General features: G+C 31.5%; 1 protein-coding gene across 1 annotated transcript in view; it reads right to left on the reverse strand.

Moving 5' to 3' along the window:
• Positions 1 to 1467: 1467 nt before the first annotated feature.
• The window catches only part of LOC107441937 (fatty acid synthase), a 73081-nt gene continuing 59437 nt past the window's right edge, over positions 1468 to 15111 (reverse strand). Inside the window, exons 25-28 of the mRNA XM_043048093.3 lie at positions 10284 to 10732; positions 7801 to 8028; positions 6372 to 6620; positions 1468 to 1669 (exon numbers count right to left, since the gene is read on the reverse strand). Coding sequence (XP_042904027.2) covers positions 1547 to 1669; positions 6372 to 6620; positions 7801 to 8028; positions 10284 to 10732 — 1049 coding nt within the window. The 3' untranslated portion in view covers positions 1468 to 1546. The remainder of the gene's footprint in view (positions 1670 to 6371; positions 6621 to 7800; positions 8029 to 10283; positions 10733 to 15111) is intronic.

Below are 15111 nucleotides of genomic sequence, written 5' to 3' on the forward strand. Positions count from 1 at the left end.
GGAGCATTTGGAATGAGTTTTCCATTTTTATCTTACAACAGAGATGGAATGGGACAAGTGGTAAAATAGTTCGTCTACCAACTTTTGGAACTAAGTTATTTTTGCTGCAGTAGTAATAAAAGAACTGCTATTTTCAAAAATACAAAAATCCTGAATTTATGAAAATAATTTCATAATTTTAAATAATTGTAATAAGATACTATCCTTCTCGATGTGTATATAAATAGTAAATATTAAGTGCAAACATTGTGGAAAGTATTTCATTATCAGCATTTATTATTTTTGTAAATTTCATCTCTAGATTCATAAGTGAGAAACATATTATTTTGACAGAACATTAAAAGTGTCTTCAAGCTGTGAATTTTGGAGCACTGCTTTAATCTCGTACAAAATGCTAATGTGCAAATACTTTTTGACGAACTTGGTACTTTTTTGTTTTATCACGCAGGTGTATGAAAAATTTCATAGTTTCTAGAGTTGGCAAATCGAAAGTGTTTTTTCACCATAGCCTAGAAATAATTTTATGACTTCTGTTTCCTACCATGCTCAAATGTACGGAAATCATACTTATAATGGTTTGTGTAATTTAATGGCTACTTGACAGGCTTTAAATTATTATTAATATTCAGTGCATAGAGAGCTTTGACAGTGTCGTGGACATCTCTTGAAAATAGTTAAAATTGAAATCAAAGTACTTCCGTGCGTGCAAAACCGCGGGCAACAGGTAGAGGGTGAAAAAATTTGGTTAATATAATTGTTTATAACTAATTACGGAGTTAGGATTGGATGAAGGGTTGAAGAATTAGAATATTTAAATACAGTTGTGCTGTGGATTCGGCTTGGTTACAATTAAAATTTATATATTGTACTAGATAACTTTGTAAGTTAACCAAGATGGTTTCCAAAGGTGCCTAGTGAACTTAAGTTTCTTCAAGACACTTACTAAATTTAGAAATTGATTTATTATAATTTTTTTACCTTAACCTTGCGTAAGAAGAGCTGTTTCGATAGCAATTTGAATTTACTATAGAAGTATACTATTGACTATATGAACTTATCATAGAAATAATAAGAATAATTAAATTTATATAATATTAAGACTCATGTTAAATGTAAAAAATATTACATAGTGTTGAATATAAGGAAAATATTCCTATTATGTACTGACTAAACCGAATCACACAGATTTTGTATTAATTATTTAAATATAGTTTATCTCTTCAGTCCTATAATAGCTTCATTTATTTTATTTATTATTTCGGCGAAGATTTACGTATTGTGATCTGCGGCAGAATATTCTCCAAGTCTTGGGAACTTCCAGGTAAGGAACCAAAAAATAAAATAAAAAACATCACAGTACTAACTTGAAGTTATTACCTGTTATTGACAAATACCATTTATTGATCTTTTTTATGTCATTCATCATGTCAAAATGTCATATATGATGCTAAAATGATGTCAAAAATAGGCTTGTGAAAAAAAAATCTTTAATGTTTAAACAGTTTTACAAATATCTTAATTTAAGTTCCAAAAAAAGACCCCGTACTCAATTTATTTCTTTTATAAATATTTCGTCGCAGAGGACTTTAACCAGTTTGCTAACAGAGTCTTTATTTGTGTAGTCTTTCTCAGATATCACCCTGTGAACTGTCACCTTTCCAATAACCATCTGAAAAGAATAAAAGAGGACATTTCAATAAAATAAAACGAAGAAAAAAATAAAATTATATTAAAAAAGGGGGTCTTAAAGACTAAATATATTTTTACAATTATTTTAATTATTATCACCATTATTTAATAATAATAATAATAATAATTATTATTATTAACATCTGAAACACGTAAAAAAGAAGTAAATAAGGATAGAAACAACTTCTATTTTTGCTGGTATATTGCAAGAAAACAATTTAGATGAAGGAGAACAGCAATAAAAGTATTAAATTTGTTCTATTTTTTGATATATAGTGCGCAATATAAAAGAATAGACCTCCTTTAAAACTCTGGATCTGATCGAATTTTCACGTAGATGGATGCCATCTTAATTACATCTGACTACCTTACATCTAGTTCAAACCTTAAATACGCTGATTGATTTGCGCCGAAGATATTTTGAAATTACAGAATCAGACATGTACATTCTCTAAAATAAACATGGTTGTTTTTAGAAAAAATCAGCCTTTTGACCAGCAAAATATGGGAGAGGTAACCATAATCTAGAGAATATGATATGGTCCTAATTGTTTAACCAAGAGTGTGATCAAAAATTTGAGCTCTTTAAGTTTTACGTATTTAGATATACATCTTATTGCTAATTGTTTGAGAAAATTAAAAAAAAAATTTCTTACAAATGTCCACTCACTAATCAAAACCTTAATTATAATTACATATAATTATTAATATTTATAATTGGGTATAATATGAAAAAAACACAACTACTTCCACTGCAAAAATTTTACTAGGAATAACATTTACCTTTTACTTTAATTAATAAGCTGAGTTCTTAATATGTTTACTAATTTCATAAACTTAGATAAAGAAACAAAATAAATTATTTCCAAAGGAACTAGACTAATACAATTCCAACCTGCCGAGTAGCGACTTATAACAACACACTTCATTTAATGTTTACTTGTTGCAAAAAATCAGGTTCGCAGAAAATGCTGTTTACTAGTTAAATTTAGTAGGAATAACACAACCTGTGACGTAGGCTATAGTATACCCAATTATTAATTATTTTAAATTGTTGCACGCCGGTACGAGATTAAATAAAATAACTTAGTTGTCTCTGCATGACAACATTTTTGCTTGTAAATAAAGGTAGATGGTGTTCTTTCAAAAATATACCGAGAATGTGATTTAATTACCTTTACGCGAAATAACATCTGGTGCCGAAATACTCATACGAATCAGCGACTTGGAACTACGCCAGAAATACTGGCTAGTTATTTACGACACTTTTACTATCACGAACTTTGTTTCCACGGAAGAAAAATGGCGACGAAAGAAGAACAAATGTCGCAATCGAAGTGGAAACGAAAAACTATTCGAAGTAACATAACTTGTTTCCCAGCTGAGATTAACAACATGACAGGCGTTACGTCGAATGAAGATGTAGAATATGCGGTAAGTCGTTTAACAACCATCTTAAATGAAATGAAAACGGTTGATAATGAAATCCATGTTCCTTTTACGGATGACGAATACGAACATGACATTACCCAATGTGAAACTTATACAGAAAGCGCTGAGCTCGCAATTTTTAAAGCCAGAAAAAGCATCCAAAATAAATTATCGCCAACTATTAACGACAGCTATAATCCTAATTTGGGCACTGAAAATGTCAATTTGGCGACTAATTCGGTTACTTATCCATCACTTGCTGGTCAGATGACACCTGTTAGCTCAACACAGTGAAACTACCGACGACTAAGTTAGAATCATTTGGAGGTGAAGTTGAAAATAGGCAAAGTTTTTGGGAACAATTCCAGTCTTCTGTAGATTCCAATCCAAACCTTTCAACTATTGACAAGCATGTGTTCTTAAGAGGTTATTTGCAAGACGAACCAAGACGTTTAGTTGATGGTATCAGTATTGTTGCTGCCACATATGAAACCACTAAAAATCTCCTAATGGATAGATATGGGGACAGAAATAGAATTATCCAAGCACATTTGGACTTTCTGGAAAATCTAACACCAGTACGCAACTCATCGGCAACAGCCCTAAATGAAACCTACATTGAATGTAATAGATGATTGCAGGCCCTACGTGCACTTGGTGAGAACATTGACAGTTACTGTCGTGTATTAGCTCCAAAATTACTACGAGCGTTTCCAGACGACACTTTTAAACAGTGGAACATTCATGCCCACAGAGAAAAATTGGCTGAAGGAAATGTAACGAAAATGATGATGTTCTATAACAAGAAGTGCAAGGAGCATTAACTACGTCAAAAATAAAAGGTGATGTTAGTGGACCGTTTACTCCAACTACTGCCTTTAACGTAATTACTAAGTCCACTTCTGAACACAAGAGAAATAATTATATCCCTTTTTGCCCCTTTTGTGAATCTTCTGGTCATTGGGCTCAGTAATGCGAAACCATAACTGACTATGACACTCGCATACAAAAGCTAAAAGGCTCTAACAGTTATTTCTTGTGTACTAATAGAGGACACAGAATGACAAATTGTCCTCGCAAAGACACTGATCGCTGCACAAAATGCAAGAAGAAGCACCACGTATCCATTTGTTCGTCTGCACTAAACACTGCGATCCAAAATAGTGAGGTTCATCACATTAACATACCTAAAACTAGCTTTACCCATTTACAAACTGCACGCGTATACGTTACTGGCCCTGCCCCCACAGGTCTAACGAAGTTAATCCGATGCATTTTGGATGGAGGCAGCCAAAAAAGCTTTGTCGATGCAAACATCATTGACAAACTGAAACTCCCAATTGTAAGCAATGAGCAACTAAACGTACACGTTTTTGAATCTCCCAGTACTTCACGAAACATGCGAAGATGTGTGCAACTTTCCCTTTCAAGTTTGTGGAACAAAAACTCGATTTCTATAACATCTTTCGAAAGTTCCAACAGATATACCTCACACCTTGCTGATGTTGTTCGATTTACTCGGAGCCGAAAACTTTAACACCTGCAGACCCTCCAGGAGACGACAGCTTACCCATCGAATTACTCATTGGTGGCAACTATTATTGGCATGTGGTCACTACGGAACCCCCGATTAAAGTTACAGAATCTCTTGCCATAGTACCCTCTATTTCTGGATGGTACCTTAATGGGTCACGAACACACACTACCATCAAACATGATTCATCAGTTCACCATCTTTCTGTTCAAATTTCTGGTGATTGTTTGGACGACGATGTGCACTGCTTGTGGGAGTTGGGATAGTATTGGTATTAAAGACACTCAAATTAGGAACAAGACTGTTCGAGAGAATGAAATTATGAGAGAATTTCAGGAAACCTACCAAACTGTGGGAAACCGTAGAATTGTGTCTCTTCCTAGGAAGCCTACAACATCAATTTTGTCTACTAACATAGCTACTACCGAAAAACGCTTGGAGTCTCTTCAGAAGCGACTTGCATCTAATGATGCTGTGAAGAAAGAATACGATAGTTGTATGCTAAACTACATTGTACAAGGACACGTTGAAGTTTGCGAGCTAGAGCCTTCGAACTTAAACACTGTATTTTACCTACCCCATCGTGCTGTCAAAAAAGTGAAACTTAACGAGACCAAATGAAGGATTGTGTTCGATGCCTCATCACATGATCCAGGAATGCCCTCACTGAATGACACTTTAGAAATCGGTCCAATTCTTTTACCTGAGACGATTGGTTATCTACTCAGACTGCGAATGCACAAATTTACAGTCACTGGTGACGGAAAAAAAGTCTTTTCACAACTAAGCCTACACGAAAGAGATTCCAAAAGATTTTTCTGGTACAGACTAACACAGGACAAAAATAACACAACTTTCACGGACGAAATAATTACTTACAGATTTACTCGTCTACCTTTCGGACTAGCACGCAGCCTCTTTCTGTTATGTGCTGCAATACGCGAAGTGGCTTCAAAGCACGTACATGAATATTAATTTAGGTGTACAAAGTCAGCGTTTACAAATGGTTATCTTTAACATAGTGACAGCATATACCCAAGTCATGACATATTTTAAAATGATATCGTTAAAAAGAGTACCAGATCGTCGGAAATTAAAAACTATATAAATTCAGATAGATATTCGCATGGGCGAATACAATGAGGTGTTTTGAGCCAAAAATGAAAACGAACAAATATTAATATTAGAAGCCAAATTTAGCGATAGAATCCGCTTGCATTAGTTTACATGTTAAAATGGTGGTCTGACACTCTAAGCCTGAATCAGTGGAACATCGGATTTCAAACACTCAAATATGAAATAATAGGCCTCCCGGAGGCCGGAAGAGACTAACCAGAGATGCCTCAAAGCTGCACACGCTGGAATTAATTGACTTCGGGGTGGAAAAATAGATCTTTAATTCTTTTAGAAGATATTTTTTGGGATTCCAATGGAGATGATGCTACAGAGGTGGGGATCTAGATCAGGTTCCTCATTACTATCAACATATGCCCACGATCTTGATTATGTTAGTGTGTTGCGTGCATGATCCAGTATTGTGTTTGGAACAACATCATTGACCGTCGCCAATAGCTCATTGATGTAACGTAAACAAACTAACCAAACTGAAATTCGTGCGTATTAATCTTGCAAATCGTGAAAAATCTATATAGGAATACTCATTTCGTGTTGATTCTTAAATTACGCAATTCATTTCGATGCAAAATAATGTATATACCTGAGAAAACTGCCTCTTGATTTTAGTGACATCATTCGCAAGCGTTTTCATTGGATCTTCAATAAGTAAGATATCTCTTTGTAGTCTTCCCGAGGGAATATAAGACTGAATAATTTTGTCTTTCTGAACAAATTGAGAAATGGCATCACTCAATTCATCTTTGTTCATGCTATCTATAGAGGTTAAAAAGTTTGTCACACATTTCACTCTTTGTTCATAAGTTTCAGCTTTGATTAATTCGTCTTTCAGCTGAAAAACAAGCAAGGCAAAAATATTAAGTTATGAAGTAAGTAAATATTTGTTAAGAAGGAATATTTGAGAATCATTCCTTTGAAAAAAATAATTATTTTATATTATTTTTTAGTCACTTACATATTAATGATGAAGGCAAAAGCTAAAAATGTCAAAAGCAAAATTAAAATATTTGTACTAGAATTACTATAAAATCATTATGAACTGTGCAGATAAAATAAAATCATCATGAACTGTGCAGATAAAATGAAAGAAAAGAAAACACATCTGTTTGTGGTTTTTTAGACAAGCTTAAGTCCTTAGAGAAGGGTTCAAAAGGAACCATAATATTAAATTGTGTGTCAGGAAACGTTGTCTGTTGTTGAAACAGAGAGATCTAGTCTCCCAGTTAGCTTCTTAATTAGATCAATACAAAAACTTGTTCGGATTAGAAAAAGTGAAAATAGAAAGATTTTGTTTCTCCCTCCGTTTGGCTTCCACTTTCCATTTAAATAGATCACAATTCTAGAGAGTAATAACTTAAAAACTGCTTTACTATTTTTTTTATGAACTTAGCAGATTTGGATGCTACTTAGAAAATGCAATTATACTTTTTTAAGGACTTGACAGCATTTGATGCTACTTGAAAAATGCATTATTACTTTTTTATAGACTTGACGTATTTTGATGTTACTTAAAAAATGTCTTACTAATTATAATTATTATTATTTTTTGAACTTACAGATTTTGGTGTCAAAAGCATCATACACATAACCTTTTAGTATAGTCACCGTGTTGTTATCAATGGAAGAAAATTGAGCTAATATTAAAAGTAAATAAAAAACACCATAATATTAAATTGTGTGTCAGGAAAAGTTGTCTGTTGTTGAAACAGAAAGATCTAGTCTCCCAGTTAGCTTCTGCTTAATTAGATCAACACAAAAACTTGTTTGGATTAAAAAAAGTGCAAATAGAAAGATTTTGTTCCCCCCTCCGTTTGGCTTCCACTTTCCACTTAAATAGATCACAATTCTAGCGAGTAATAACTTAAAAATTGCTTTACTATTTTTTTTTAAGAACTTAGCAGATTTTGATGTTACTTAAAAAATGTCTTACTAATTATTATTATTATTATTTTTTGAACTTGACAGATTTTGGTGTTTAAAGCATCATACGCATAACCTTTTAGTATACTCACCGTGTTGTTATCAATGGAAGAAAACTGAGCTACAAATTTGAGAAGGGAGTTTACTTCAGGATCACAATTGATTTCATTGTTGTTAACTTTAAGGAGGTTCGCTGTTCCGTCAAGAAGGGTTAGTGTGTTTACGCTTCGGGGATCCTGCTTGGCCATTTCGATTGCTAAACCACTTCCCATCGAATACCCGATCAAGTGAAAGATTCCTCTTGTTTTGGGCTTGATTAACTACAAAAATAAACAGTTTCCTTTAAGACAATTCATGAAAAATTTAAAGATATGCAACATTCAGCCTCTACAAATAATTGTTTCATATATTATAGAGTGTTTTTAATAATAATAATGTAAGTGATGCGCTATTGTAAATATACCATTTGCGTAAAGATAACATTTACTATTCACCTGAATGATGTCAGATGGAACTACTAACCTCTTAAATTCTTAATGCATAGCAACAGCCATAAGATAATATGGATTTGATAAGTTAAATGCGCCACAAAGTATGAACCCGAAAACTTTCAGTATCGATCGAAGAACCAAATTATGAGCAAAATAAAATACAATTGTTATTACACTAATTTGTTTTTGGAAATTACCCTATTTTTGAAGTTTACCCTATTGTGAGAACGCAGTTATAGAAATCATAAAGGCATCTAATTCTCAACATAAATGCATGCCCAAGTAATATTTTTTTCTCACCCAGTCATCCGACATTTTAATCTTGCGCTAATACAAAAACACTAAGGACGATTTAAGATACTGGGCAAAGATACAAAAGACTACATTATACATTGAGCATGGGCGCATAGATATACAATGTGTTTCAATGAAATAAAACCACCTTCATTTTGTGCTGTAAATAAACGCAAAAGAAATGCATATTAAGAAAAGTGTTGGTCAATTTGCACTACCAGCTCCACTTGGACAGAAAAAATTCAAACAAGTAGAAAAGAAAGAAAAAAAATTGTTCCGTCGTAATAAAGTTTAATGGCTTTTATGTCCCCCATGTATAGCTTGCAAATTTTTGATGTTGTTTGCCAAACCTGGAGGATTTTAGCATCAATACTATGCAAGGTCTTGAAGATTTTAATTCTGCCAGAGATTGAAAATTCTCCCTTATGGTGCATGCAACCCTACTGAAAAAAGAATATATACGTTTTCTTGGGGATTAAAGTCAGGGGAAAGTGCAGGCCATTAATAACTTCCAGCTTCAATTCCTCAGCATGACTGTATATACAAAAAAGAAGCACTTTCAGTGTGTGGCAGATTTGAGGTCAGCCATCTTTGGCAAAGGATTGGTCTTTCAGAAATAGTTAAATGAAATGCAACATCGCATATTTCAAGTCATATATAGCAGATATTTGAAGGCAATCAGATGTGGCTTTATTTCGCATTTTCCTTCTCCCTTTTTATTCGAATTTTTTTACGGTCTGGGGGGTGGAGCAGGAAGGGATTTACTCCTGGTAAATATGTTTTTGCATGTAGAATTCTTTAGCCATTTTGTATTCTTTGTGTCCAGTCACAGTACAAAATAATTGTTTCATTTCAGTGGAACACACTGTGAATAGACTTCATTTTAATCATCATAACTTTTAGAATGATTTGTCCCACCTTTTCATACCGTTTTTTTCTTTAAATGTTTTAAAAATAGAAAAAATTTTTGTTCAACTTTTCTGTTTTGTTTGGATAAAATAAAAAGAAAGTTGTTAAAATTTAATATTTTTATTTCCATTATATATTTTTTGCGTTCCATTTTTACAGAAATAAACGAAATTCAAAATTTTCGTTCAAATATAGTTTTTTTTTCAAAAATGAAAAAAAAAACAATAAAAACAAAAATGATGTACTTTCCATATATGTCACTTATCTTATATATTCTAAATTTTTTTCTTAGCCTTTAAACTACACTGGTAAAGGTAGTTAATAGAAAAGCAACTTTTTCGTGCTGTTAAAAACTTCTTCCCTATAAATGCCGTTTCAGAAATGCATAAATACTGAGTTACTTTGTCTGAATGTATTCAAAAACATCAATTAAGAATAATGAAAAGAGAAATTTTACGGTTGGCAGTGAGCTGCTTAGAAAAACCGATGTTTATTCTCCCAAAGTCTTAAAATTAATTATAAAATTCGCCAACAGATGATGCTACTGACAAGGAAAAACCTAAATCAACCTTTTTAAAGTAACCATTATCGGCCAAAATATGCATACATTCTAGTCTCCCATAGTAACGAGCGGTTTTTTGTGATTGTTAAAAGGGGTGTTGAATTTCAGCCTTTAAAATTTTTTTTTGGACTTAAGTTCAATATATAATGATTTCGATCACCGATTAGATCTAAATTTAAACAAATGTAGATGTAAGCGAAAAAAACAAAAACAAATTGCCAAATATATATACATGAAAAATATAAATAATAACAGTAAATATGTAGTGGAAAAAATAAACAAATTAAAGCAAATGATTTAAGTGTGACAAAAATGTTACCTTTAAGAAATAAGCTGCGAGTTCTTCCATGTTATTGGCTTCAATGTTGTTCGTCCACTGCAATGTGTAAAAGGGCTTTTCAAATGACTTCGTTAACAAAGAGAAAATTCCAACGTCCGTATTTCCTATGTTAACTATGACAACTGGAATTCCGGCTGTAAACTTCGTGAGTTGAAACACAGGTTCGTTGATGGTCATCGATGGTAGTTTTACGTCTGTGGTGGACACAAGATTTGAAGATGGTTTCACGGACGATGTTGCAGTTTCTTGAGCTTCTCGGACTAATTGCTCCAAATCGCTAAATTTCATTTTAAAAACTTCTTGCATGGATAAAGATGAGCCGAAGTGCGTCTCCAGCAAGTTTCCAAATTCGACTGCAAGGAGAGAGTCCAGGCCCATTTCCCCCAGACTCCTTTGTTGCATGACCTCAGTAATTTCTCCGCTTATACCTACAATGCATATCAACAGTTGCATAATCAGTTTTTAAGAAGATCTTTTTATTTTTTGCTTTCTGAGGTATCCCGATATTATTGTCTTTTTTTATTCAAATTAATTATGTTAAAATGCTCACATTTAATAGCTTCAAATAATATTTTATAGAAGCTAATTAACTTTTCATAAAAATTTAATTTAACGTTTTATTTAAATATTTATTATTTTTTATTATTTTATTTAATAATAGTCGAAAAATTTTTGAATTGTAAGGTATACAATTTTTTACATCATTTTAAAGTGTGTAATTTTACATGGCAAAGTATAAAATTTGAGCGAAAGTGGTCGAAACGTTCGAATTTTAAATAAACGAATAAAACGTCTTTTTTTGCACGAATTATCTTTGGATAAACAATTTGACTGTGTTATTATTTTGATTCTGTATTATTGACATTTATGATTGCTCGCAAAAAATTTCGAGATATGGCAAAATATGCAACAAAATAACAATAATAATAATAATAATAATAAAATTAGCATCACGGGTCGAGACTTTAAATTGTTCTGCTGATCAAACTATGGGGACCATATTTCGCAGATTGCGACTACCCCCTATGTTTTTGGTGTCAGAAATCAAAATCCGTTGAAAAATAGGTATGTTTATTCAGAGAATGTACGTTTTTTGTCTGAATTCGTAACTTAAAATATCGTCTGCACTAATTAGTTAGCATATTTGAGACCACCTCCTGGAATCATTAAATTTTTGCCTGCGAAAGTGAAGATCCGTTCATTAAATCGAAAATTATTCAGGATAATAATTTTTTTTTGCGCACTTAAAGGTTAAGAATAATGAGTCCGTGGTTTTTCAAGCAATTTGTACCATAAAAACCAAAAGTATTGTCCATACCATCAATTTATAAAGGTATTTGTCCCATTGTCAATATCATGCTCATTAAAACCGTTGGCTGCTGTTCGGAAAAATTGCGCATGCACACATTCACCTTTTTGTTTGATGTCCGATGTTCTCGTTGTGTTACTTTGAGCTCATTGAAGACGTAAATTCGAGAGGAGATAGATCTGAACTGTAGAACATGTGGCTAAAGATCTATAATTCGATTTTCAACTAAAGTTCCATCATTACTTTGTGTAGGATATAGCATTATCGTGCAACAGGAGGACTGCACTCATCCGTTTTTATATTTACCATTTAAAGTTTTTTTTTAAAATTACGTATTTGATTTTCTGCTTCATACAAACTATTCGCGATCGCAACTAACTATAGGGGGCGTTGTTGTATGAGACGCATACCTGCGATTTCTATATGAACCGTCATTCAGTTACTCTGCAGACGTCTTTAATGTAGCTTGTAGCATTGTATCCTTCCTTCTTTAATGTGGCTTATTAAATTTAAAAAAGAAAAATGTTTGATATCCTTTCTTATACAACCGAAAACAAGATGGTATCTTTTTTTTTTAAAGAAGGAACATCCAAAACACATCTGAAAAATATTTGTAACTAAACAGAAAAAAATATGTATCTTCTTATTAGAGTTAAAACCTAATGCCTGACTAAATTTAATGATATAACCTGAAAGGCTTATTTAAACTTTACATTCCATAGTTTTAAGAATTATATTACTTCAAACATTAAAATAAGCAAAAAGTATACATAAGCTTCATAATTTTATGTAATTTAATTTTGTAAATAAAGTTTTTTGACAAGTAATTTTATCAAAACATTTTAAGTTTTAATAAAAATCATTATTTAGAAACTGAAAAACGTAAAGTAAAGAATGCTTACGATACAAAACAAAACAAAAAATTCTAAAAATTCATTATATTAAAATAAACGACTTTCATGTTTTTTCTTTTTTAATTCATAATCGTAAGTAGAAAACCATTCCATAGAAAACTATCATCAAGAAAAAAACTACTTAAAAGTAAATTTTTTTATTTTATAAAAATTAACACTTGCCTGCTTTATAAATCAGAAGAATTCCAAAATGATTTCTTCTTCAATTTTTGTTACCATTTTTTAGTGCTACGAAAATGCGTCTTTGGAATTTGCCAAAAATAGAACAAGATGCAATTTTATTTTTTCTGGAGCGAAATATTTTGCCCATTGTCCACCGAAATCCGATAAACTACTTTGATTTTAAATAAAGTGTTTCGTTTTATGATTTGTCACAAAAATTTTAGGTGTAGATTGGCGGCACTTAAAAACAGCCAAATCTGTAGCTGTTGTGGCGTTAATATATAAGTACCGAATTTTTATTCATGCTTTTCTGAATCATATTACTTGAAACATTAGAATATGCAAGAAGTATACATAAACACATAATGTTATACCATTTATGTTTTCAAAAAAAGTATTTTGACAACAATTTTTATCAAAAAATTATAAACTATAAAACGGAAAATAAAGAATTCTTAGGATAAAAAACGATTTTAAGAATTCTTTACATTGAAATAAAAACTTTCATATAGTTTCTTTTCTTATACTTCTTAATCAGACGTAAGAAACCATTCTGTAGAGAACTATCATCAAATGAGAAAAAAAAAGTTTTACAAGCTAATTTTTTTATTATAAAAATCATAACACTTACCTTCTTTATAAATCCGTAGAGTTCCAAATGAAATGTTCTTCGTTTGAAAGTTTTATTTTCAAACAATATGTGCATAGATTATTCATTTATTACTTTTAGATAACATACCACACATCAAAATTTTATAATTGTAAGATCTCGATATGAATTTGAATATGTAGCTTAAAAACAGAACAGCTGAATTCTAGTTGAAATTATCTCTTCTTTCAAAACTAAGAAATACTTACCAAGAAAACGATAAAAAAATTTATTAATCATCAGCACAAATGACACTATTTCAAGTAATTTGGTTGATCCTTTATTGTTGTTTTCCGAATTATATAGATACAGAAATATATACTGTTCTATAACAAAGAAGAATTCTATAACTATTGCAATTCTTGACGTTCTGAATTCACATTTCTTTATTGGAATGACGAAAGCAATGTTGACTTCATTTTAATTTGTAATGAATTGAAGACAGAAAAAATTATTTTACCGTAATATATACATCTGTAACAGCAAGTGATCACGAAATTGTAAGTTATGTTGTTGATAATAGAAAGGTTAAAATTATTGAGAAATTGTTCTTCAAATGCTTGGCGTGTTCTGCTTCAATGTTTGGCATGTTCTGGTTAGTTTTTTCAAGTTTTTCAACTGTTCCTTAGGGAAATTTTTATTTTTATTTGCTGCTAAGAAAATGGCGTCCGTCATGGCCGATGATTTGGATGAAACTAAATGAAAACGTGATAAATTAATGTCTGATATTTACAGGCTCACGATAGATGGCGTACTCGAGCGTTGCGATCGCGAATGATGAATTAAATTAAATTTCTTTATGAATTAATTTAAACTATTACTTTTGCCAACCTCAGTTTTTCACATTTTTAGATGCATAAATTTTCCCATGTATAATTGTTTGTTGACATTCCATAGGGCTGTGAAGAAATGTTGCCACAAATGGAAAAATTTAATCCTTGACTATAACAAATCCCAGTTTTATGAAGAAAATAATTTCTTTATAAAAAATACCATAGAATATCCCTAAGAGATTTTGGCTATAGTAAAATTTTACCATATACGTCTGACAAAAATTTACCGTACGTATATGGCAAAAGTGTATGTTAAAATTTTACTATAACCAAAACCCCATAAGGATATCCTATGGTATCTCTTAAGGACAAATCTAAGGCGAATTTTCCTATGGGTAAAATGGAAATATAATTCTGTTGCCAAAAATTACTATAATCTCGCCATCAAAACTCGTGTTTCACCATAGATATAAATAATTTTATTTAATCACAAAGAAGGTGCTTGGTATATATTTCTCCCTACGTGGTACCCCAAACGCATCAATGCCACTTCTATCTCACTTTGCCCCTTATTTAATCTTAACTGAGATGGACTTGTCAAAACATAGCTGTAGTTGAGTTCTTGAATTCATCGATATACTTATTTTAGAGATATAATGAGTTATTCATAGATGTCGACTTTTGATGTCAATTGTATTATATTTTATGTTCAGTTGTTTTGTTACGTGCCATTAAAAAATAATATATAGCTGAAGTAAGCATTAGAGTGAAAGTCTTAGTAGTTAAATATTTTTGCTTCTTTTGCCGTTACTATCTTCATCACTATTTTCGAAATTGATTGAAATATCAGTTGAGAAAAACAAAGAAAAATAAACAAATTATTTTTTAAATATTATCTTAACTTAAAAAAGAAATATACAGGTATGTATCGATTGGGAGAAAGGAAAAGCATAAATTATTGCTACTTATTGAGCTATAGTAAGCTCAAATTTATTGAAAA

This window comes from Parasteatoda tepidariorum, chromosome 7 (assembly GCF_982258835.1).
Source record: "Parasteatoda tepidariorum strain Cologne lab strain chromosome 7, Ptep-v5.0, whole genome shotgun sequence".
Taxonomy (NCBI): Eukaryota; Metazoa; Arthropoda; class Arachnida; order Araneae; family Theridiidae; genus Parasteatoda; species Parasteatoda tepidariorum.